Source organism: Lissotriton helveticus, chromosome 4_1 (genome assembly GCF_964261635.1).
Source record: "Lissotriton helveticus chromosome 4_1, aLisHel1.1, whole genome shotgun sequence".
NCBI classification, from domain to species: Eukaryota; Metazoa; Chordata; class Amphibia; order Caudata; family Salamandridae; genus Lissotriton; species Lissotriton helveticus.
This window is the reverse complement of record NC_136063.1, coordinates 463,938,539-463,962,020: the sequence shown is the minus strand read 5'-3', so window position 1 is coordinate 463,962,020 and position 23,482 is coordinate 463,938,539. Positions and strand designations below refer to the sequence as shown.

The following is a 23,482-nucleotide window of genomic DNA, read 5'->3' as shown; positions in this document are numbered from 1 at the left end:
TTTCTTACATTACCTAAAGATGACGACGTTCCATGGTGTTTCTCACACTTTCTGCACTGCTTATGTCTCTAGTGTATGTTTTAGACATGTAAGGTTGGGGTGTGAGAAGCTTTGAAAATGTTTTTGAATACCCACAAACTCAAATGGTGTAGGCATTCAAGGCATTTGAATTGCTCTCACATTCCTCTGAGTACCTACCTCCCCACATTTAGCTGCCACATATGACTGCCAAAAACTCTGCACATTTCACTGATTATCTGTAGTAATTAGTGATATCACAGCATGTAAATATTCACGTAGCCTTACCTTGTAAATCGGAATCTGGTTTCTTTGTGCAGTTCCCATTATTTCCACATCTTAGGCACACTTGAGGGGTGAAAAATGTTTGTTATCATCATTTATAGGATGTTCTTGAATTTAGTAACTTTTACTTTATTTTTCTTCTCAGTGTGTTCTTGCGAGCGTCATTGTGGTGTCACTGAAAGGGATGCTTATGCAGTTCTGTGACTTGAAGAAGTATTGGAATACTGACAAATATGATTGTGTAAGTAACTCTAAAATGTATTTTAAACTGGACGAAATCAGCACCAAACTTATAAAAATAGAATACAGAATACTGGGTCCAATTAAAAAAGATTTTGCTCTGACTTTTTCTTGTAATGCTCATGGCTTATTCTGAGTTCCAGGAGTGCTCCCGGCTTAATGGTGGAATACATATAGCAGTGCTTAATTCTACACAGGGGTGAGGTTTAGCCGTTTCAAATGTATCTTTATCTTACCAAGCTGGGCACTTATGCTGCCTTTTCCAGTGGATGTGGAATGAAACAGACAAAGGTTACTGCATGATAGATTTCACACTGAAGGCCTTATCACGATATTGGGGGACTTGCGTCCGCCCGACACCGTATTGGTATGGGAACCGCCCGACCACTGGCCGGCGGTACCGTATACCTAATTACAATGCAACCGCACATGGTGCGGTTGTAAACTCCATTTTTCCAATGGGAGCTTGGGCTGCAGCCGTAAATCAGTCACAGCACAAGCTCCAATAGAAACATGGGAGTTTGTGTGAATCCCTGCACCTTGTGGCAGGCACGGTGCAGGGAATCACAGGGTGGCAGCATAGGTGCCCCCTCTTCTCCCAACCGGAGGCCACAGGGTGAAGGCCCCCAATGTCACTTACATGGAAAGCCTGTCAGAAACTGACATCATAATCCCAAAGGTGGAAACTGCGTCCATTAGGAATACGTTCCGGACTCTGACTGGCCGATGATCTCCTTGAGCCCATCAGAGCCAGCCGGAATGACCGTCCGATTTCAGTTTTGACCACCTGCATTGTAATGTGTAGTCAAAAATTAAGCCACAATGACGCTTGGAAAGCCCCTGACCTGCGGTCGCAGTCTTTCCGACCCTCGTCATAATTGGTACCTAAGTGGTGGACTGCTGTGTGAGGTCCCATTTAGGTTTTTTTATTGAGTATACTTCTGTAGCACACTTGAGCATTACGGTGCTCTGCGCCAAACACACAGCCATACACTGAACATATTAGTCGGATCCCAGACCTGGATAACGGTAGGAGAAAGATTAGAGGTTCACAGCAAGGGAAGAAAGAGTAGATCCCAAGGAACCCTCGTATACATAGAAGTCCATTCTTTATGTATCCCTGGTGATGAGAGTTACATTAAAGGTCTGGGAAACTGTAGGCTTCAGATGGGGACAGTCAACTTTCCCACTGCCTACTTTCCATTACGTGACAGCAAAGATTTCACCCCAAGTTAAGTGAGGCTGGGTTTTGAGACATGGAGAAAGGGTTGTACTGCAATATAAGAGAAAGTGGAGAAAAAAAACAAAACGTGAGTTCAAGTCAGAGAACACTTTGGATTGCTGAAGAGAGAATGGCTTAGAAGTCAGCATCTGAGGCAGTGGGTATGACACCTTTAAGTGAAGGGGGCAGGGAGCAAAAGGGAACTCACTCTATTTGAAATGCTCCTGTTGAACTTTGATGATGGACAATGTTGTATATTGCGATAATTGGACTCTTACCAGTCCTATAAAAGAGAAACTTCTCTTTTAAAGAGTGTGGAGAGATAACTGGGAACAACACTCAATTATACCCAATGGGACGATGTGTTAGAAGAAATGGGAGGATGTGTTAGACAGAAGAAATAATTTCGAGGACATGCAGAAGAGGAGGCCCTTTTTGCAATCCTTTGTTACTGGAATTACATGCTTTAAAAATATGTGGCATAGGACATTTGGATGGGAATATTCTCATTTTGGAGAGGATGTGGGATGGTGGGTACACGTTTGCACCTGATATGGTCTTGTCTCCACCTGACATCTTTCTGAAAAGAGGTATTAAAGGGAGTTGGAGATGCTGCGGGATCAGTGGCGTAACGAAACTTGAGGGGGCCCCCCTGAAAACTACATGGAGGGGGCTCCCCTCCCATCCTCTGTGCCAGTCTAGAGCTCTCAGGCCAGTGACCCAACATACTGCAGGGGATGCGGGCGATTGGTATGCCACTGTCACCAATCCAGCAGTTATAAGTAACACTGGATGGTGGAGTTAAAGGTTGGGCTTAGTCTGCCACCAGGCTATCATAGGTGGTGGTCCATTCATTACAGGGACCCTGCTATAAGTTTGCCCAATTTCAGGTGGGTTTCCGATGCAGGCTTCTGTCATGATATACAACATCGGGCTCACTCATCGTTCAGTTTTTACAAAAGTGCATCCACTGCTCCTTCTCGTTTCCATTTTAAAACATTAGACAATGCTTCAATGCAGTATTTCAAAAGCAGATGTAACTACAAAGAGCACATTTTGATAATACATTTTTATTAGTAGGCAATAGCAATCTTAAGAGGCATTGCATAGCTTCATACACACTGTGACCCCAATTCCAACACAGTCTCTCTCTCTCTCTCTCTCTCTCTCTCTCTCTCTCTCTCTCTCAGTGAGTCAGTCTCTCTCTCTCAGAGAGGCAGTCTCTCTCTCTCTCTGTAATTCAGTCTCTCTCAGTCAGTCAGTCTCCCTCAGTCAGTCAGTCTGTCAGTCAGTCAGTCTGTCAGTCTCTCTCTCTGTCAGTCTGTCATTCAGTCGGTCTCTCTCTCTCTGTCAGTCTCTCTATCTCTCTCTTTTTGTCAGTCAGTCAGTCTCTCTATCTCAGTCAGTCAGTCTCTCTCTCTCTCTGTCGGTTTCTCAGCCAGTCAGTCACTCGGTCAGTCAGTCTCTACTCTCTCTCCACTCTCTCTCTCCATTCTCTCTCTCAACTCTGTCCACTCTACCTCCACTATCTCTCTCTCCTCTCTCTCTCCACTGTCTCTCCACTGTCTCTCTCTCCACTGTCTCTCTCTCCACTTTCTCTCTCTACTCTCTCTCCACTCTCTCACTCTCGCTCTCTTTCTCTCCACTCTCTCTCCACTGTCTCCCTCCACACTCTCTCCACTCTCTCCCTCCCTTCTCTCTCTCCACTCTCTCCCTCCACTCGCTCTCTACTCTCTCTCCACTCTCTCTCCACTGTCTCTCCCTCCACTGTCTCTACTCTCTCTCTCTCCACTCTCTCCATTGTCTCCCTCCACTCTCTCGCTCCACTCCCTCTCCACTCTCTCTCCACTGTCTCTCTCTCCACTCTCTCTCTCCACCCTCTCTCTCTACTCTCTCTCAGTCTCGCTCCACTGTCTCTCTCTACTCTCTCTCCACTCTCTCTCCCTCCACTCTCTCTCTCCACTCTCTCTCTCTCTCTCCACTATCTCTCCACTCTCTCGTACTCTCTCTCACATAGTAGTGTGTGTTTCCTATTGGCGTCCATAGAAATGTTTCCAGGGGGGGGGCACATTTTTAACTTCATCACCATCCCCCTTGCACCCTTCTCCCCTCTGCCTTGCACCCTTCTCGCCCTCCCCCTTGCACCCTTCTACACCTCCCCCTTGCACCCTTCTCCCCTCCGCCTTGCACACTTTTCTACCTTACACCATTCTCCCCTCCGCCTCGCACCCTTCTCCCCTCTGCCTTGCACCCTTCTCCCCTCTGCCTTGCACCCTTCTCCCATCTGCCTTGCACCCATCTCCCCTCTGCCTAGCACCCATCTCCCCTCTGCCTTGCACCCATCTCCTCTCTGCCTTGCACCCTTCTCCTATCTGCCTTGCACCCATCTCCTATCTGCCTTGCACCCATCTCCTCTCTACCGTGCACCCTTCTCCTCTCTACCTTGCACCCTTCTCCCCTTTGCCTGCACCTTTCTCGGCCCCCACCTGCGGAGGCCCATGGTGCGTTCTAACAGGAGTGCTTACCTGAGGGCACCATTTTTCTGCCTCATCCCTTCGCATATGAGCTTTGCCCTGGAGAATGCTCTCTCGCTCTGGCCCCCACTCCCACCCTTGTCAGGGTCCTGAGCAGTGCTCTGTGCTGCCTTCTGCTCTCTGGGGCCCCCACCCTATCCTCTTTCTGGGCCTTGCTGCATCTGACTGTAGAGAAACAATGTATGTTGATATTTTGTTTCTCTTCAGTCAGAGGGAGGAGGCGAGGGGCTCAGAGCAGGCTGCAGACAGCCTGCACCTGCTTTAGAAGGAGAGAGGCTTGCTTTAGCGCAGGCCTCTATCACAGCTGAGGGGCCCCCTTCACTTACTGAAGAGAGTGAGGCCCCTCCGCGCTGCAGGGGCGTTTGTTACGCCCCTGTGCGGGATCTCAGTTAGTGGAATGCCTGTGCCATATTGTTGGACCGTCTCTCCGAGGCAGTCTTCCTGTTACAAACTAGCAAGGGGGAAATCATCTCTCACTGGCAGCAAACAATCAGTTCTCATTCAAAGCGGTTCTCTGCAACCTCCACATCCCGTCAAAGATACATGGCTTCAGAAACTGTGGTGAACGCTCAGCATAGGAAGGATGATGAAATTTTCATGAAAACAACACAGGAAGGGAAAAGAAAACTTCAGAAAACCCTCGAGCATCATGCTACATCATTTTCATGAATAAGTTTAAGAGCTACAGTGCCCTAAGAGGTTGTACGTCTGCCACATTCTTCACATCTCAACATAGGAGTGTACTATGCAATGATGCGACTCGCTGCTTCATTTTCGGAAGATGGAAGGGTAAAATCAGAATCAACGGCTTGTGGAAAGCAGTAGCGATGAGGGAATGGCGTGAATTTTCCAATCTAGAGAAGGGACTGGAAGGGGGACACGGATGGATCAGGGAGTTAGAGATGAGTTCAAGGGATAAAATGGTAAATGTTAAATGTTTTTTTAAATGAAAGTTGTCACTGTGATTTAGAAATGTTATTGAAAATATATTGAAACCTAAAATGACTGACTGAATCCGTGAGTCAGCCTACCAAAAAGGTCCAGTATTGATTTATTGCTGGAAGTCTTTTGAGAAAAGTGAACAGATTTGAAAAAAGAGTTCATGCGGATTTTAGCATAACTGGTTTTAAATAATGCGGTGTAGATATAAAGACAGCACTACATTATGTTGTTTACAACAAATAATGTCCATAGAACCAAAGAGTGCCACTGCAAGAAATTTCATTGACACAATAACTATATAACCAGCCACATCTCCGTATGAACATTAACCTTGTTTACAAACGAAAATGTGCATTGATACAAAATGAACTAACATTTAGATGCATTACAAAAAACAAATGATGTACCAAATTTTTTATTAAGAGATGGTGTTTTATATAACTACTGCAAGGCTTTTTACTCTACGCTGTCCAGAAGATATGTCTGAGATTCAGAGTGCAGACTGGCACACCTAAATCCTCAAATGGTTTAATTTAATTCCCTGTGCTTAGTTCAGATGGCCTAAATGAACACTGTCCAGGCTAAATTACCAAGGATGTCACCCCATCGTGCACCAAATCTATTGCCGTGTGCCACCCTAAACCTACCCACTAGTTTTCAGCCAAATATAAAAAAATTAAATGGAATATCATTCCACATTTATCACTCTAAGGCACAGCTCTTCAATCTGTGGGTTGCGCCCCACTGGGTGCGTGATACCCACTCAGGGGGGGCGCGCACTCCCGCCTAAACTCAAATGGGGATTTTAGATTGGATCGCTCCGGAACAGCAGCCAATCAACACTGAGCACCATCACGACTGACGTTCCACCAATCAGGGGCCAGCAGCATAGATGGCAGGAAGTGCCGCAAAATTTGCGTGCATAAAGCTCCTGCATACATATACTTCTTTATTCATTCCTGCTGTTTGCTTCGTGCTTCATGCTTGCTGCCTTTTCTGCCTTGATTCTTCTTTGTTTGCTGTGGAGGCTTTCCTGGTTTTACCGCCATGCAGTGAAAGAGTATATTGGTCATTTTTGACACCTTGGAAGATCACCAACAGGTAAGTGGAAAGGGCTTTTGTAATAGAATTGCTCCCTAATATACTGCTGGGTCATTTAGTGCTTCCCAGTTTGCGAAGTCCGTGGGGGGAGGGGAGTGGGGGAACATGGAGGGGGTTCGGCTGTCACAGACGGTTGGAGGGGAAATGGATGGGTCATGACATGACCATGCTTTTTTAATTTCAGGAGAAACTTTGCCTCCCTTTTGGGAGGAGCTAACCATCCCAGGAATGGGTTAATTGCTAGAGCTGACAAGCTTCAGATGCAGTGGGAAGCAGGGAGTCTCCTCTGCGATGAAACCAAAAGAAAACGAACAGACAGTTTACATGGGACTGTCTGTTCCTTTGTGATCCATGTAATAGCAGAGGAGACTCCCTGCCTCCCACAACAGCTGAAATAACTGTCCCCGTTTCTCAGTGCTTGATGAAGTGGCATAACACAAAAAGATGAGGGCCCCCTGCAGAATGTGTGGGGGGCCCCAGAGTTTCCCATATGCTTATTGGCCTTGGGCCGAATGGGGCCCCCCTGAATGGATGAGGGGCCCCTTGTGCCACAGGAGTTGCAGGGGCCTACTTTATGCCCCTGGCTTGGTGAAGTTAAACTGCTTAGTCTTAGTGTAGAATGTAGAATGTCCATTTTCTGGATAGGAATGGGGAGCATTGGAGTTTACCTAACTTCCAAAGTGCATTCATGAAAGAATTGGGGCAAACAACTGGGATTGGCAAAGGATTAGCAAGATATAGTTAGAAAGAAAATGGGTAAGAAAATGGCCAATGGTCTGCTGAAGGAGATTTTGATGTCTGCTTGTTGAGAGAGTTAATCATTTCACCCCTTAAGGTAGTGGTCAAAAACCTTTCATGGCCTGAGGCACAATGAATGAATGAATGAGTACATCTCCCATCAAAACTGAACAGTGAAATACTTGAACCTGCATCTGGTAGTGGGGCTGCAGTGAAGCTGCTGATGAAGCTGCTGCTGCTGAAACAACCAGGTGCAGTATACATTCCACATTTACCTTGTTCTGGTTCACAGAGCAGCTGTAGTTAAAGGGCTGGAATATGGGGAAAAGGTGTTTCCAAAGGGATGTTCTGCGTCCTGACTACTTTTGTGACAGTTTAGTACTTTTAGGCAATTGTTTACAGTGACCTTAGGATCAGGACAGTCGATGCACTACTTCGACAAGTGCTCTTGGGAGGTACGTCAAGCAAAGGCTGGTGGAGGTATCCTGCAGGTGTTTGAAAAAACACACAAACGTTTTTAGTCCCAGAGAAAACTAAGCCCTCAGACCAGCAGACAAATGCACAGCTCATAATTAATGTGAAACAGTAGGTGAGTGAGTAAGTAAAGGAATGGGTGGATGGCTGAGTGGATTAGTGAAAGGGTGAATGGGTGAATGAAAGGGTGAATGGAGGTATAATTAGAGGATGGATGGATGAGTGAGTGGGAGGTTGGATGAGAGAAAATGTAAATAGATAGATATATGGGTCGATGAATGGGTAAAAGGGTGGATGGATGCGTGAACGGATGAATGGATGGATGGATCGATGAGTGAAAGGGTGGATGATGTACGAGTGAATGGGTGGATGGATGAGTGAAATGATGGATGGATGGATGGATTGATAAGTGAAAGGGTGGCTGGATGGATGTATAAAAGGGTGGATGTAAGGATGGATGAGTGAGTAAAAGGGAGGGTAGATGGACAAAAGGATGGGTAGACGAGTGAAGGAGTGAAAGGGTGGATGGAAGACAGAAAGGATGATTGAAAGAAAGGACGGATAAGGGAAAGGATGGATGAGTGAAAGGATGGATGTGTGATAGGGTCAATGGATCGATTCATGAGTGGATGAGTAGAGGGGTGGGCGGATGGAAGGATGGTTGTCTAAGAGAAAGGGGGAAGGAGAGAGAAAGGGAGGATGGATGACTAAAAGGGCGAATGAGTGGAAGGATGAGTGACTGGGTAAATGGATGAGTAAGTGAAAGGATGGCTGGAGGGGTGAAAGGGTAAATGGCTGGATGGATAGGTGGATGAGTGTGCAGATGGATAGGGTGAAAGGGTAGATAATGGATGGATGAGTGAAAGGGTGGATGAAGGGATGGATGAGTGAAATGATGATTGAAGGATATATGATGGATAGGTTTGCAAATGGTTGAATATGTGTGGCTATGGATGGGCACACAGATGGAAGGGCATGCTGAAATGAATGAATGGTGAAAGACTGAATGCTGGATGAAAGAATGAGTACACCTTGTAGCTCCCATTAAGTGCATTGACTTTCACATTTATGTGAGTCGTCTTTATATTATATGTGTGTGTTGTAACGCTCTGACACCCTGCCATACATACTTGCGATGAGTAGCACTATAAAATAAATCAAACTCACATGAGGGACGGTCTATGTGAAGAACAGAGGCACTATGTGGAGAAGTGTGGCTCACTGGTTAGAAGCGGCAGACCCTGAAGCAGAGGTCGGCCCGGGACCAGGGTTCAATTCCCGACGCGGCAGGGTCTTGGGTCAATGTCCGCGGACTCGATAATTCTTGCTTAGGTGCCTGCGCTAACCATGGGTCCCACTCTGCAACTCTGGGCAATAGCTTGCTTAATCTCCACAACGGCCCCAGCAACGCCGGGGATGCCTGGCTTCACCTTGGGGTGCCCTCTCACAGGGAAAGCCAGGACGGGTTCCCAGCGGTATACAGCACCAGGACGCCACGTAACGAGGTAACAGTGCGCTTTACAAGTATACATACATTACATTACATTACTATTGGAGGGTGGTAGCATGGCCGGACTTGGTATCAGGCGTTTCCCTGGGAGGCTGGAAATGTGGGGGCGGTTTTGTTACTGGGGGCTGGCACTGCAAAGTTCCTTGTATATCCAGCAGTTTTTAGGCAACAATAAAAGTGCCACCCCTTAAATTCAGGTGTGGTTCACCAGTGTCTGCTGACTTATGTACCTGCTGGAGCAAGATGGGAATTTTGAATCATCTAAGGTAACACAGAGGGTTAATATGCCTGCTGCAAAGAACGTGTACCATGCATATCAAAGAATAGTATTTTATGTGCCGATCGAAGTGGGTTACTACTTTTGTCACTGAGATTCTTTTGTTACTGTGCAGTTCAAAAGTTACATTCGTAATCTAGCCCAGTGAGCTCTGAACTACCATCAAAGAGCTGCATTCATGCTGCATAGTACAGGTTATAAAGTTATGTTTTCTTCCCGGTCATTCATTATCCTGATGTTGCTAAAAAAGGTTTGTTAGGGTAGGATTAAATTCTTATCATTAAAGTTAACCTTAACCACGGTGTTAAGTTCTGAATCATGAGTTTGTGCTTCTTCAGACCAAGCACTCTTAAAAAATGCCTAATTGAATAGCTGACATGTGCATCCTACATCTTGTAGTGCCCTTTGCCTTATGTAATATATTCTATACACTGATTTACACACATATGATTCATTGTCTCTGTATGTGTGTGTGATGTAAAGTGCTCCAACATCGTATACTGGTATGAGATGGGCTACAAAACAAATGAAATGCATGAGAGAGACAGGGGCTGTGGAGAGATGAGAGGCACTGTTTTTGATAGTGAGGGAATCATTGAAGAGCCTCATCATTTACATGGGTACACATTCTGCTGCTTATAAACACATACTAGTGCGCAAGTGCGCACACACAGCTATCACTAGCAGCCTTGAAAACACTACAGAAGTTATAGAGATTCAAAGCGTCATACACACATTATTGCGCTTAGCATGATTTCACTTTAAAGATTGATTTTGGCTGAAAAAGCATACTTAGAATTCAAATCTCTGGTATTTTTAGGCTTTGTTTACATAAGAATGCTGACTCTTCAGAGCTACCTGGGTGTGTAGGGCATTGGATAAAATCGAAGCGGAGTGGATGTGGTTTTATAGCCAGAGTTGCTGACTTTGTAACTGGGGAGTTGGGTATGAATCCTGGCCTTGGCGCAACACCAGTGGTGGCTGGTAACATTTGAAAGTGGTGAGGCGGAAACATTCTGGATGAGTGGCCTGTGGTGAGCGAGCATGGCGAGCGAACCCGACAGTCTCAAAGGGGGGTTTGCGAACATTTTGAAAAAAGAGTGGACAAATGGTGCATTGTAAAGCAAATTTGAGAAAGCAAGAAAGTGAATACCGCAATTGTGAAAGTGTAGTTATGACATTAATAAAGAGATTTCATATAATGATGTAGGTAGCTGCTTATTCAGAATAAGCAGAGAAGTTCATAACAGACTTTGAATTAGCAATACTGAGTTCAAAACCATTGGCTTAAGCAAAGGCAGCATTTATTATTAGGTCATTGGTTATTGCAAGTGCACAGTTACCTAACCTAGAGTATTCTAGAACGTTACTCTGACAGTGAGTAATGACTGTACTAAATATCCACAACGTCAGTACAAAATAATTCAAGCCTCAAAAGTACGAAGGTGCAAATAACAAAACGAACACACAAGATGCGTTTTGGTCAAAACAAAACAGCTCCCACTGACCGTACTACCACGAAAAAAGAAAACTATTGGTGCTTTCCCATGAAATCTGTTACTAAGGCCTGTGAAGTGGGTTATGACCAGACAAGTGGCTTGAATGGTATTGCTTGGATTCCAGAGTGTGTCTGCTTATAGGCTGCAAACCATTTGTCAGGCCATAAAGATGCTGACAGCAAGAACACAAGGTTTAGGAGGACGGGCTGTAAGCCGTGACTAATAAACTAGCGAGTAACATGAGAACAAGCGTGGAAGACAAATTCAAATGCAAATTGAGTGACAAAAACAATGCTGGGGTACAAAGGTTTTTTGAAAGACAAGATGCCGAAAAGACAGAATTAAAACAAAGGGATGAAAGAGGAGCGCACCAAAGATTGGATGATGGTCCCTTCTATAGGCCCACAGTGCAGTCAGTGGATAGGGTCCTTCAAAATGACCTGATACTGAAATTATGTTTTACAGAAAAAAGTTGATGGCATATACTCTTTTCTGAATTCTACATATTTCTGCATCTGGACGGTGCAAGTAGCACCGGTGAAGATGTATTTAGAAGAAAAAAAATACTAGAACAAATGGCAAGGTAATTTGTTGCTAACCATGGTGCCAAACAAATAACCATTTTAAAGAGTCACCCATCGCTCTTATGGTGGGCTTTTACACAACAGGACCTTAGTCGCCACTCACCTCCACTATTAACGCTGTCCACCCTCTCTCTATTTCCTTTCCTTTTCACCTCAGCTCACAGTTCTCCAATACAAAGATTGCACTGAGTCTGATATTACACCTCTGAGTCATGATTCCAATAGCTAGCATCCGAATCTACTCGCTACCCAGGACTAGCATCACTACACACGGCAAGCACTCATCGTTAATACCTAGTCCAGTAACTAGAGCAGGCCCGTGGACAAATATCGGTGCCCAGTACCCAAGAATGGTACAGCAGATCAGTTGCTTGGATTCAACCACATGCAGCAGCTGTTCAAAAGGTGCCAAAAATGGAAATGTTCGGCCTCGCAGCACTTTATAACACTGCACAATAAATAAACACCAACAAGCATGACAACTGGATGTCTGCACTTACTTCTCTTCTAGCAGCTGCTTTTTGCATTCTGATCGTCATACTCTTCCCAGATAATTGCTCTGGGCCTCTACTGCAGACTTCACCCATCACCCATCACCCTTCTCCTTGGAAGCAAACCAAAGAGTTTACTATGAGGGGCTGAGAACTCCAAATAAGAGCTGGAGGAGCCCGAACCTCGTGAGTCCCGTGGCACACACGGGACTCAAGAATAGCTTATCATGCATTTGGTGAAAATTATTCTTTTATAAAAAAAAGACCTCTAATTGACAAATAAGGGTTGTGCAGCCAGCTAAAAATTATAACTCCAAATTGTTCCAGTATGTTTTGCGCATCCAAGCATCCCAGAAGGATGTATGACATTACAACGCATGCTTTTACCACGCATGCTGTTACGACGCAGTTTTTACAACGCATGCTGTTACAACGCATAGCGCTTAGGGGTGCTGGATAGTGAATAGTTTAATTTACTATTCCAACTCCAGTCCCCGTGGATAGTAGGGAAGGTGTTGGATAGTAAATTAAATCTATTCCCAATCCTAGAGCACCCCCCAGCGCAATGCGTTGTAATGACATGCGTTGTAATAGGTGCGTCGTAAAGGCACTGCTTGGTAAAAGTTGCGTTGTAAAGGATGCTTCCCATCCCAGAAACATGGTTTCACAACTGTGAATTTGTGTTTAAATATTGTTAAAATCTCTAGATTAAGCACAGAATATGGACTCACTACGTGGGAAATGCGGAAAATCATTAATCATGTGGAAAACGATGCAGCTGCGGAATCGCATAATTTTGGTGGCCTTGCCTATAGGTGTGAAAAACAAACTAGTAATGCAGCACACTGAAGGACCAAGTAACACTAAGTTTGTGCAGTAATTCGCCATTCTAAGGAGAAAACTTGTAATTTCCGTAATTTGGAGTGGGGATTCCGGCTGTAATCAGAGATTCCAATGCGCTGGTGTCTTTGCACCGCATACCGGCACACTTTTAGTAAGGGTAATAGTATGGTGTGAAAATATACAAACTCACTCACCTGCTTCTTCATGCCGAGGAACCCCAAAAGTATTTGCTTCATGTCTTTCCCACAGAAAAAATAAATACATTCACAGCAAAAATGGGCTACTCCCACACTAATGCAGCAATACATTCAGATCAAAGAAGCTGGTGCCCTCTGGCATACCCTGCACTCTCTTTACTAATAGCATTCTGATTTATATTCCCTTGTTTAAAGTAGAGGCCATGTTGGTAATTTTATAGCTCACTTTACAATACAGAAAGCATCACTAAAACTGATCCTAATTCGTTATTGAAGCAAGACAACCACAGATTGTCCAGAGGGGTGTCGTGCAGCTCCTCCTATTATATACCTAAAATGGACAGCATGTAGCCTGCCCCTCTGTAGCCAATTATGGAGTCTTTCCCTATTTCACCCTTCCTCATCCCATCCAGAACCTAGTAGTAGGAGATACACACAGGAGCCCATCTCTGGAAACTAATTTCTGGATGCAGTGGGGCCAATTCACGAGGGTTTTTAAGCGACCTACTCTGGGATGCATGAGTAAATCAGAAGCAATGCAAGTGTAAGCCACACCCACTCATAGCAAATCTGTGTAAATCAGAACAAATGTGTTTAGGAAAAGTGACCTTTAGAATGTGGGAGAAATATTGCATCCTGTGTTTCCAGCTTCCTACTAAAGGTATTGTACCATAGCCCTGCATACTAAAACGTGTTTCACAGCCCTAAAAAAAGACAAGCAATTGCAATGTCAATTGGTTTGACTTTTGTATATTAAGCTGTTGTCCTCAAGCCTGAGTAATACAAAGATGTGGTAGCACGTGGCTAGCTGTGTCGCATTTTTCATTCCCCACCCACAGATTTTGTTCAGTAATTGTTCTTTTCGAAGTCGTAGCTCGCAATTCTCGGGGGCGGGGTGGGGGGCGCGGGTTATACCGCGAGGGGTATGTGGATCACGGTCCAGCGCCGCCTTTGCTCCCAGTCCGGAACAGGAACAGGCATGCTACCTCCCCTCCTATAGCCAATCACAACGCTCGTTGTCAGCGTTGTGATTTGTGCGGAGTCCCAGACAGCTCCCAGCTGGGCACCAGGTAGGGAGGCCATTTCCTCTATGTAGGCTGCATTCGACCTACATAGAGAAAATGTAGAGTGCGCATGAGTGCTTTGGTTGGCCCCAGGGCCGACGAAAGCAGTCTGGTACTCAGAGTGGTGCAAGCCACTCCTCCCCGACCCCCAACCCCCGCCCACCCCCAACCATGCACATCCTCCTGCACGCCCCCAACCAGGCATACCACTGTATTCTGCTTTCTTGCAGCACGAGAAGCAGAAAATAAAATGGTATTTAAAATACCATTTTATTTTCTGGTGCTGTGAGAAAGCAGTGGTGTGGCGCTCCTACACCCTAATGGAGGAGCCGCTACTGCGCAACACCCTGCGATCCTACTTGGTTGAAATTATTTAATTTATCCATGCATAATGTAATACATCTGACCCTGTGTAATGTAACTGGTGCTCATTTAAAGTGTTCCAGTGCCCAGTAGCTGAGCTTGTACAATGTAAAACTGTGAAAAAATTATATCTTTAAAGTAATTGGCACTCATTTCTCCCAGTATGTCAAGGTGGTGCCCTAACCAATGGAGTCTCAGCATTGGCATAGGAAAGATTTATATTTTGAATACAATTCTTTTAAAAAGGTACAGTGTGGCGGTACAGAGTATCCCAGGAGCCCTCCTTCTTCCTTTCCAAATGCCATTCAGCAACACACATTGTATGAACCCTTTTTGATGCAGTAGAATTAGTTATTTTTCCAAGTGTTTTTTTGCACTGGCCATCCATATGTAATATTGCAAAGGCCTACGAGCAAAGGCCAGGGCTCCATGAAAATTATGCGTCCGTCCATACTTAAACAGTCAAAAAAACACAATTAAGACCTCTGGAGTTGAGGATCATATGCATCGCAAGTTTCTCACTGTGCCTGTCAGTGGGTCCCAAAGTTGTTCCAAATACATGCTCATCCAATCCTGCACTTCTCTGCAGAGTGCACATTTCATTAGTCACATATGCCAGTTGTGATTCTGTGCAAGCCAATCAAGGGGCGAGCAACAGGAGCCGATTTGTTTGCCATTATCAATGACTTCCTGAATATCCATGGCTTAAAATAGGAAAACTGTGTTGGAATCTGCACAGTCGGTGCTTCTTTAATGTGTGGTTCTAGGGCTAGCCTAAAAGCTAAAGTATTGAAAGTGGCTCCACATATTCTGTGGACTCGTTGTATGATACACCGGAAGCCCTTTCTGTTCGAAACATGGACAGCAAACTTGAGGATGTGCTGAATTCTACTAGAAAAATAGTAAATTTTATAAAGACCCATCCCACAAGAGCACGTCTATTTGCAATTCTATGTACAGAAATGGGAGCTGAGCATGATGGCTTGCTGTTTCACACAGAAGTGCAGTGGTTGTCCCGGGGGAAAGTGCTGTTTCGCATCTTTGAATTAAAGAATGAAGTGCAGCAGTTTCTTCTGTGTTTAGAACCCTGCAAAGCAGAACAACTATGCAATCTCCGCTGGCTTGTGCTTCTAGCATACCTTGCTGACATTATTGAGAAATTAAATTCCCTGAATCTGTCTCTGCAAGGAGCTGACATCACTTCTTTTACATTGAATAAAAGAATAACTGCATTCAAGAAGAAGCTTGAATTATGGAGAAGACTAGTTGAAGATGTCCTGTTTGAGCAGTTTCCATGTTTAGTAGATGATCTTGAGGAGACTGAATATTAACTTCCTAGTGTTGCTGAGATAATAAAAATCACCTGACGTCTCTCAGGGACAGTATGCAGAAGTATTTTCCTGAGGACAATGATCACTTCAATGACTGGGTCTTTCAACCATTACTGGCAGAGGTGGCAAGCTATCTCCCGATTCGTATGCAGGAAGAACTGATTGATCTCCAAAGTGACCGAACTCTGCAGATGCATTTCAGCAAAGTCTCACTGAGAGAGTTTTGGCTGAAAACATCTGCAGACTATTCAGCTTTGAGAGACACTGTTATAAAAAAAACTCTCTTGCTTCTCAGCTTGTCTTATTTTTGTGAGATTGGGTACTCAGCACTTGTGGTATTAAAGACTAAGTACAGTTCAAGACTGGATGTGGAGCACAACCTGAGGATGGCAGTCGCAAAAATCCATCCACAGATTGACCATCTCTGTGATGAAAAATAGACACACCCGTCACATTAATGTTGGTGGTATTATTATCAATCTATGTCATGTGTAAAACAAAGCATCCTAGTAAAAACAATTTGCGCACATTTTATCTTGGAAAATTGTGTTTTGAGCTGTGTAATAAGCCTCTGACATTTAACCACACCCACTCACAAACCTGCAGTTAACTAAACACTCTTATTGTGCTGAACATTATTTGTCAGATATGGCCCGGGATATGCGGGTGGCTATCGATTATGTGGTGTACCAGATTCCAGAAATTTCTGTCAGGTGGTGGGGGGAGCCTGAAAATTTTAAAATATTCAGCTGGGGGCACAACCTACAAAAGTTTGAAGACCTCTGCTCTAAGGTGTGCAATGTCCCGCCAGCAGTTCTCAGACATCAAAAGGATCATTTGAAGTTTTGAAGACTTATGTCTCGCACAAGAAAGAAATGGATCTCCCAAAAGTGCCCCCTCCCTTTTGGGCCACTTCTCTACTATGCAACCATATCACTTGCATACAACTTGGCCCGCATCTACTCCCTCCCTACAATACTCCTAATACCCACATCCCCACCTGACACCCAGCACACCTTGTAGTGGCTCTAGTAGGTCAACTACTGCCGAGGCCTCTACATCAATCGAACACACTCAAGTGTGTGGGCACCAATCAACAGTGACAGTTCTATCTTGACTCTAAATAGCATTTGATGTCCAAACAAATAATGTCACTTCATCAGGCTAAGGAGTGTTCATCAACAACATGGAGCACTTAAAAACCTTCCAAAATAAATACATAAACGTGCACAAATATTAAAAGACATAGTCATATTTTTCAATTAAAAAACGTGCAATTTATTTCTATCGTCACTGCATTTTATCATTTGTCCTAGTAAAAATACGTTATTGCAGTATGAATTGGTGCACTCTATGGAAACATGATATGTGTTGGTTACACATTTCAAAATGCAGCATTTTGATTCTGTGAGCTGAAACATCATCTTTGTGTGTATTTTGTTTCCTACAGGTCATTTGGATTTGCACCTACGTGGTTACAATATGCTTTGCTGCAAATATAGGACTACTTTTCGGAGTTCTTTTTAACATAGCGGTCGCAGTTGCACGCCTAGCCAGGTGAGGAACAGACCCTGTCACTTGATGCCAAAACCACATCATCGGAGCATGTTTGGAAAATAGTCCAAACATGAAACGGAAAACTCCTTCTGCAGTGATAATGCTTAAACTCGAATAGGAATTAATTGCAGTGTATAAGCTATATTGGTTAAATGTGTATTTTAGTATAATACTGTTTGCTCTGTTTTACCATCACAAAGAAAGATATTTTGATGCAGGACAATATTAACAAAACGGTCTGCTTATGTTGAAAATCCATGAAATACGGAAAGGAGCAAAATGATTTTATTTAATCGAAGCGTTTTATCCATTCATAGCCTGGTATCACTTGTGTACACAATTCCATCGTAAGGGCTTTGGGGGCATTGGGCACGACATATTTTGGGGCCTCCCTGTAGGGGACAAATGTATGTTTTACTATCCATTTCCTGATAATTCATGCCCTATGTGATGCCAAACAAAATTAAATGATATGTTAAACTTTAACAGGATCACACAACAGCTAACATATGTCTTGACTGGGACCCCCAATATCCTTATTATGACGTTGTATAGAGAGACTGCGTCACGGGTAGAGGCAGGCAGAGGGAGAAAAAGAAGATGCAGAGGTCAAATAGAAAGAAAGTTTGTCAGGTGGGGAGCCTGGGCAATTGTTACTTTGACCATGCCTTAAAACGTCTCTATGTGTAAAGAGTGCTTTGACTTCTGATCTTTCTTAGAAAACACCTGAACTCACAACTCCTTAAAGAAGCATTAAACTGATTACTGTCTGTCTTCCTGTCTCTGCCTTCCTGCCTGCATTCTTGTGTCTGCCTTCTTGTCTGCATTTCTGTCTCTGCCTTCCTGTACCTGTCTTCCTTTGCCTGTCTTCCTGCTTTCCTTCCTGTCTTTCTCTTCCTATGCGTGTCTTCCGGTTTATCTTCCTGTCTCTGCCTTCTGCCTGCCTATCTATTCGCATGCCCTTTGCCTTGTCACAAGTGTAGACTATCCCGACACAAACAGTGAACGTTTGCCCGCATTAGATTTGTGCCAAGTGCAGATATGGGTGCACATATTGCAGAGACAGCTGATTGCTGACCTTTGGCACCATAAAACTCACCAACAGAAAATACATTATTGATTTTCATTTTCTATGCGCACTGTCTCTTAATACTGATGGATTGCTGCTGCCATTTTCTGCCTTGCAGAGCCAAAGTACTTCAGCTGGAAACCTTTGATAAGGACAACTGCAACGTGATGGAAAACACAACCTGTGTAAGACATTTTTGTATTTTATAGCTTTTGATATATATTTTGAACTCTGAGTTAATACTTGACTAATTTATACGGATTCAAATAAATACTCTTACATTATTCTAGTTTTACGTATAACATGTAGGGTGTATATATTTAGAGGGAGAATAACTTATGTAAAGGTAGTGTTTTTAATTTCAGGTGCACCACAGTTTGTGGAGGTTTATTATTTAAGGATTTTATATAGCGCTGGCAAGAACTGAGGGTATCAGAGCGCTTTACATCAATATATGTCTACATCAAGATAACAGGCCTAATCAAATCTAGAAAGTCAGATCAAGTCCAAACAGTGGTTGCGCATAGCAGAGGAGAAAGAGCGGGCGAGGGGTGGTCCAGGGAGAGCAGAGGGTGGAGATGCTGTCTCCTTGGGCGAATGATGATCCACTAGTTGAGATGTCGACTGAGGAGGAGAACCTTTAACTGACTCTTGAAGCATGAGAAGGAGAGGTTGGTCCTGATGCGTACTGGTAAAGAATTCCAGATTTTAGGGGCATTGCTTGGTGCAAGAAGGTGTATGTTCTTGTGGATCAAGTTGTTTCTCGAGGAGTAGACACCAAAAGCAAAACCTTGTAAACAGCCCCAGTGTAGTGAGCTGACTTCTCTAGCACAGTAAATACAGATGAGTACTTCAATACAATATAGTGCTGTGATTATCGTGATGTAATCATCCCTGTTCTGATGATTGTGCTGCTGCTTTGTTGGTCTTGGTCTCACAGCTAAGGTTGGTGGCTTTTTCGGAAAAAAATCATATTGAGGGTTTGAATATAAACATGTATAGATAGTCTTTTTGTTAGTTTAAGATTGTGAAGGAATTGCTGTTTTTTTTCTTGGTGCGTGGTTTAGCCGGCTGCAAGATGGCCGCACTCTAAGTGGGCTCTGCCGGCAAGCCTAAAATCTATCATCATCCTGCAGATTTCATAGATGCTGTGTCTCATACCTTAACACCCGTGATTCCCTGCCTCCCGGGGTAACAAACGATCCTTCAGCTGGCACCCAACTCCGTTGCCACACCAATCTCTGCTGAGCTCCTCTGGCCCGCGCGCGGCTGCCGGGCCTGCCTGAGATCGTCTCGGGATACTGTGGTGTTGGGAACTACCAGCGACTACCAGCGAGGCCTCGCTGGCTCTGTGGCTGCCCGTTGCTGTTCCCTGAGGTCGAGCTGTCTCCTGATCCAGTAAGGGGGCTCTGTGGTTGGGGTGGCTTGTGGTGGTGTTAGGGGCGTGTGGCCGTACCGCGGGGCCCGGGCTGTCTCTCACGCTGCTGTGCGCCTTCTGGCGCTCTATCAGTCCTGCTTAACCCGCTCAACCTTTGCACAGCATTGGGTCTGAGCTGCCTGTGTGCTCCTTCCTATACCACACCCTTCAAACTCTATGGGACCGCCGCTAATTGGGAGGCCCTGCTAGTGATTGCTCACGGCCTCAGCACCCGACTTGAGCTCGGACTTTAGCACACTTCACACTTTTGGGTCCACTACACATCTGGAAGCCCTGCCAGCATTTACCCACTGCCTCACTATCTGGCTCATGCTGTGACTGTTCCCGGTGGTAGGGTCGGTGCTGCCTCCTACTTTTGCAGGCAAGCACTACAGACCTGCTCCTTCACTGTTCCACCTTCTGTCTGGGGCACTTACCCCCTGCATCATTCACTGCGCAGCTTGCGGTCGCCGCGTCGCCTTTAGGCCCCTCACCTCCCCTCGGGCCGTCCCACCACGCCTGCCTACTTGGGGTGCTGTTGAAGCCTTTGGGTGCCTGTGGCGGCCTGAGAATGGGGAAAGCAGACCCCAAACAGCCAAAGCTGGCCTTTGACCAGCCTAGACTAACGCAGATACTGGTGACCTTGCTACACAGACTGACACTGGCCCGACCCGAGAGGACAACCTCAAAGCCATCATGTTGGATGTAAAGGCCACTGTTTCTGGCATCGCTGCCCAAATTGATCAACTGTCTGCTTGCCTGGACACAGTAATGACTCGGGTGGACACACATGACTCGCAGTTTGCCCGGGTGGAGGCGAAAGTTTCCGATTTCTGAGGACGCTGCGACAGGTGTTTGCCAAAAGCTTCTCCAAATGGACAAAGTGCTGGAAATCATCAGGAACAAAAATGAGGATTTGGAGGCGTGCTCCCGGCGGAGTAACCTCCGTATTACGGGCATGCCGGAATCGTCCAACATTTCCAAAATGGAGGACTTTGTTGAGCAGCTCCTGGTTGACCAATTTGGCGATGTGCTATCCCCTGTCTTCATTGTGGAACGGGCCCACCACTCCTTGAGCTCGCGGCCCGCTCCTGGCTTGCCCGCACATCCAAAAGTTGCCAAACTGTTAAACTTTCGGGACCGGGATGCAGTCCTCCATGCCGCCAGGGAGAAGGGCGCGATCCGTCACCAAGGCAACTCCCTTGCCTTTTACCCTGATTACATGCTAGCAGTGCAGGCTGCCAGGCGTGAGTTCCTCCCAGCAAAACGGCTGCTCCAAAAGCACAACGTCTCCTACTCTGCTGAACCTAAGTATGCCCTTGCCTTCACCAAGAAACTTGATAAACAGCACCGCTCCTCCCCACCTAGCTCCCGGCCAGTCGATGAAGGTGGTTTGAGCGACAATGACTGATATCAGACCTTTTGGTCATGACTTTGATCTTTTGGTTGCTTGCCTTGTTGTTCTCTGATTTCACTGTCTGGCCGCCCACTGTTATAAGTGCTTCTTCTGTTTACGCTATACATGACTCATATATTACAATGTTATCGGGTATCTGTTAGCCTGTGGTGGATCGCTTCCTGTCCACTCTATTTTCACTTTGCCTCATTGTCCTCAGCGCCACAATTGATGCTTGTTTCTTATTTGTATTTCTATGTTGCACCCTTGAGGCGGGGATGATCTTCTACAGTTCTTGCTCCCTATAACTGCCATCATACGAGGCTTGGCTTCCCTGTCCTTGAGGCAGGGTTGTGGTGTATACCTAGCAGAGCCATGCCTCTTTTGGAGGATTCCCTTCTTTGCTCATGACTGTTCCCTTCCCAGTTGGGGTGGGCCCGGGGGGTGGAAAGGGTAGCTCAACCTAATTGGGGGGATGGAGTGGGTGGGGTTTGGGGGGGTTATGGCATGGGATGGTGCCTCCTCTTGGAGGCCTGTGTTTCATATTGTTTTGTTTTGTTCTTTATTATTGGTCACACAAGGCGCTCACCTGCATTTCATATATCTCAGCACTAGCTATTTTTAACATTCTGGCACACCTGACACGCCTCATTTTTTATCCCGATCTCACCTCCAATGGCTGACACTAGAGTCTGGACTTGGAAAATCAGAGATCTGAATGACCACTGAAAAGCACGACTTATGCATGCACACCTCATAGCCACCAGGTCGACATCTGTTTCCTCCAGGAAACCCACCTTCTCTCTGCTACCTCCTCCAGGTTACAATCCTGGCACAGGGATGAGACCCACTCATCGTTCTATTCTAATTATTCTTGGGGCATTTCCATTCTGCTACGCAGGGGGCTTCCTTGGCACACCACCCAACCTTTTATTGATCCCGAGGGCTGCTATGTCATTTTAAAAGGGTCACTCTTTACACAACCCCTAATTCTCGATTTACGGTTCTACTATTGTCACCCTCGCATTTTTTATTAATTTTTGGCAACTTATCATTTCTTTGGGTCCCTGCTCTCTTCTTTTGGGAGGTGACTTCAATATTGCTCCTTCGCAGATACTGGACCGCTCTGGTCTGCGTGCGCAGCACCCCCAATCCACCACCCTTCTCAATGCGATAATCTCTGACCACTTCTTGCTTGACATGTGGAGACACACCAATCCGGATCGGCGCGAAGGTACTTGCATGTCTGGTTTGCGGGGGTTATGGTCCCGTCTGGACCTTTGGCTCGCCATCCGTGATGCCGCGTCTTGGGTCGCATCCGCTGACCACATGCCTCACACCCTCTCCGACCACGCTCCCGTGCAGATACGCGTACAGCTTCCCCTCTCCTCACGCCCCATGTTTGCTTGGAGGCTGCCTCCGAACGCCCTCCGTGATGTAGCCTCCCAGGGGGAAATCCGCACTGCTATTGTTAATTATTTCGAGCTGAATGTTGGCTCGATTGAGTCCCCCTCAACTCTTTGGGAGGGCTTTAAGGTAATGACCCTTGCCAACCTACTCTGGAACCTGCACGCTTCCTCCTATGTCACTGCTCTACAAACTTGGTCCACTGAATTACTACTCCTTTGGATATTATCTCCCACTTCTCCGCTTTTAAAGCCCAACTTTACTCCGCAGGTGTGGTACCCTCCTGCAAGCTATTTGACCAATACTTCGACACTCTTGCACTCCTGTGGTTGGGCAAAGCGCACCGGGAGTATCTGGAACAACTGTTCATCCAGTTGGAGATATCCACTGTTATCTCAGGTTTTCCCAGGGACTCTGATGGCCTTACCTCGGCCTTCACCTAGCTGCCATGTACAATGATTCCCTGGAATGCGGGTGTCACCACCCTACCCTTCGGGAAGCCATGTTCATCCTTCTCCTAAAGCCTGACAAATCCCCTGAGCTATGTGACTCCTACCGCCCTTTGTCCCTCAATCATATTGACAACAAAATCTATGCTCAACTATTGGCCACTCGTCTTCTCCCTCTATTGTCGCGGATTTCGCGTCTGGATCAGTCTGGATTCATCCAAGCCTCGTTACATAACCTCTGGACCATTTTCTCTTTGCTTCACCAGATAAACCTGTCTCTTCCAGCTGTTGCGGCACTATTGGATGCCACTAAAGCTTTCAACACCCTTGATTGGCCTTTCCTCTTCTACCTCCTCCCTCGGCTGGGCTTTAGTCCGTAAGATTCAGCTTCTCTACACCCTACCTACGGCCAGCTTTCCCATTAATGCTCACGTCACAGAGCCTTTTTCCATCTCGAGGGGCACTAGGCAGGGG

The 23,482-nt window shown here is 45.6% G+C and overlaps 1 protein-coding gene across 2 annotated transcripts in view; it reads left to right on the top strand.

The window, feature by feature from the left end:
- Positions 1-23,482, top strand: part of SLC26A7 (solute carrier family 26 member 7) — a 699,592-nt gene that overhangs the window by 580,283 nt on the left and 95,827 nt on the right. For both annotated transcript variants that reach the window (XM_078687052.1, XM_078687051.1), the window contains exons 10-12: positions 449-544; positions 17,164-17,270; positions 18,458-18,524. In XM_078687052.1, coding sequence (XP_078543178.1) covers positions 449-544; positions 17,164-17,270; positions 18,458-18,524 — 270 coding nt within the window. The remainder of the gene's footprint in view (positions 1-448; positions 545-17,163; positions 17,271-18,457; positions 18,525-23,482) is intronic.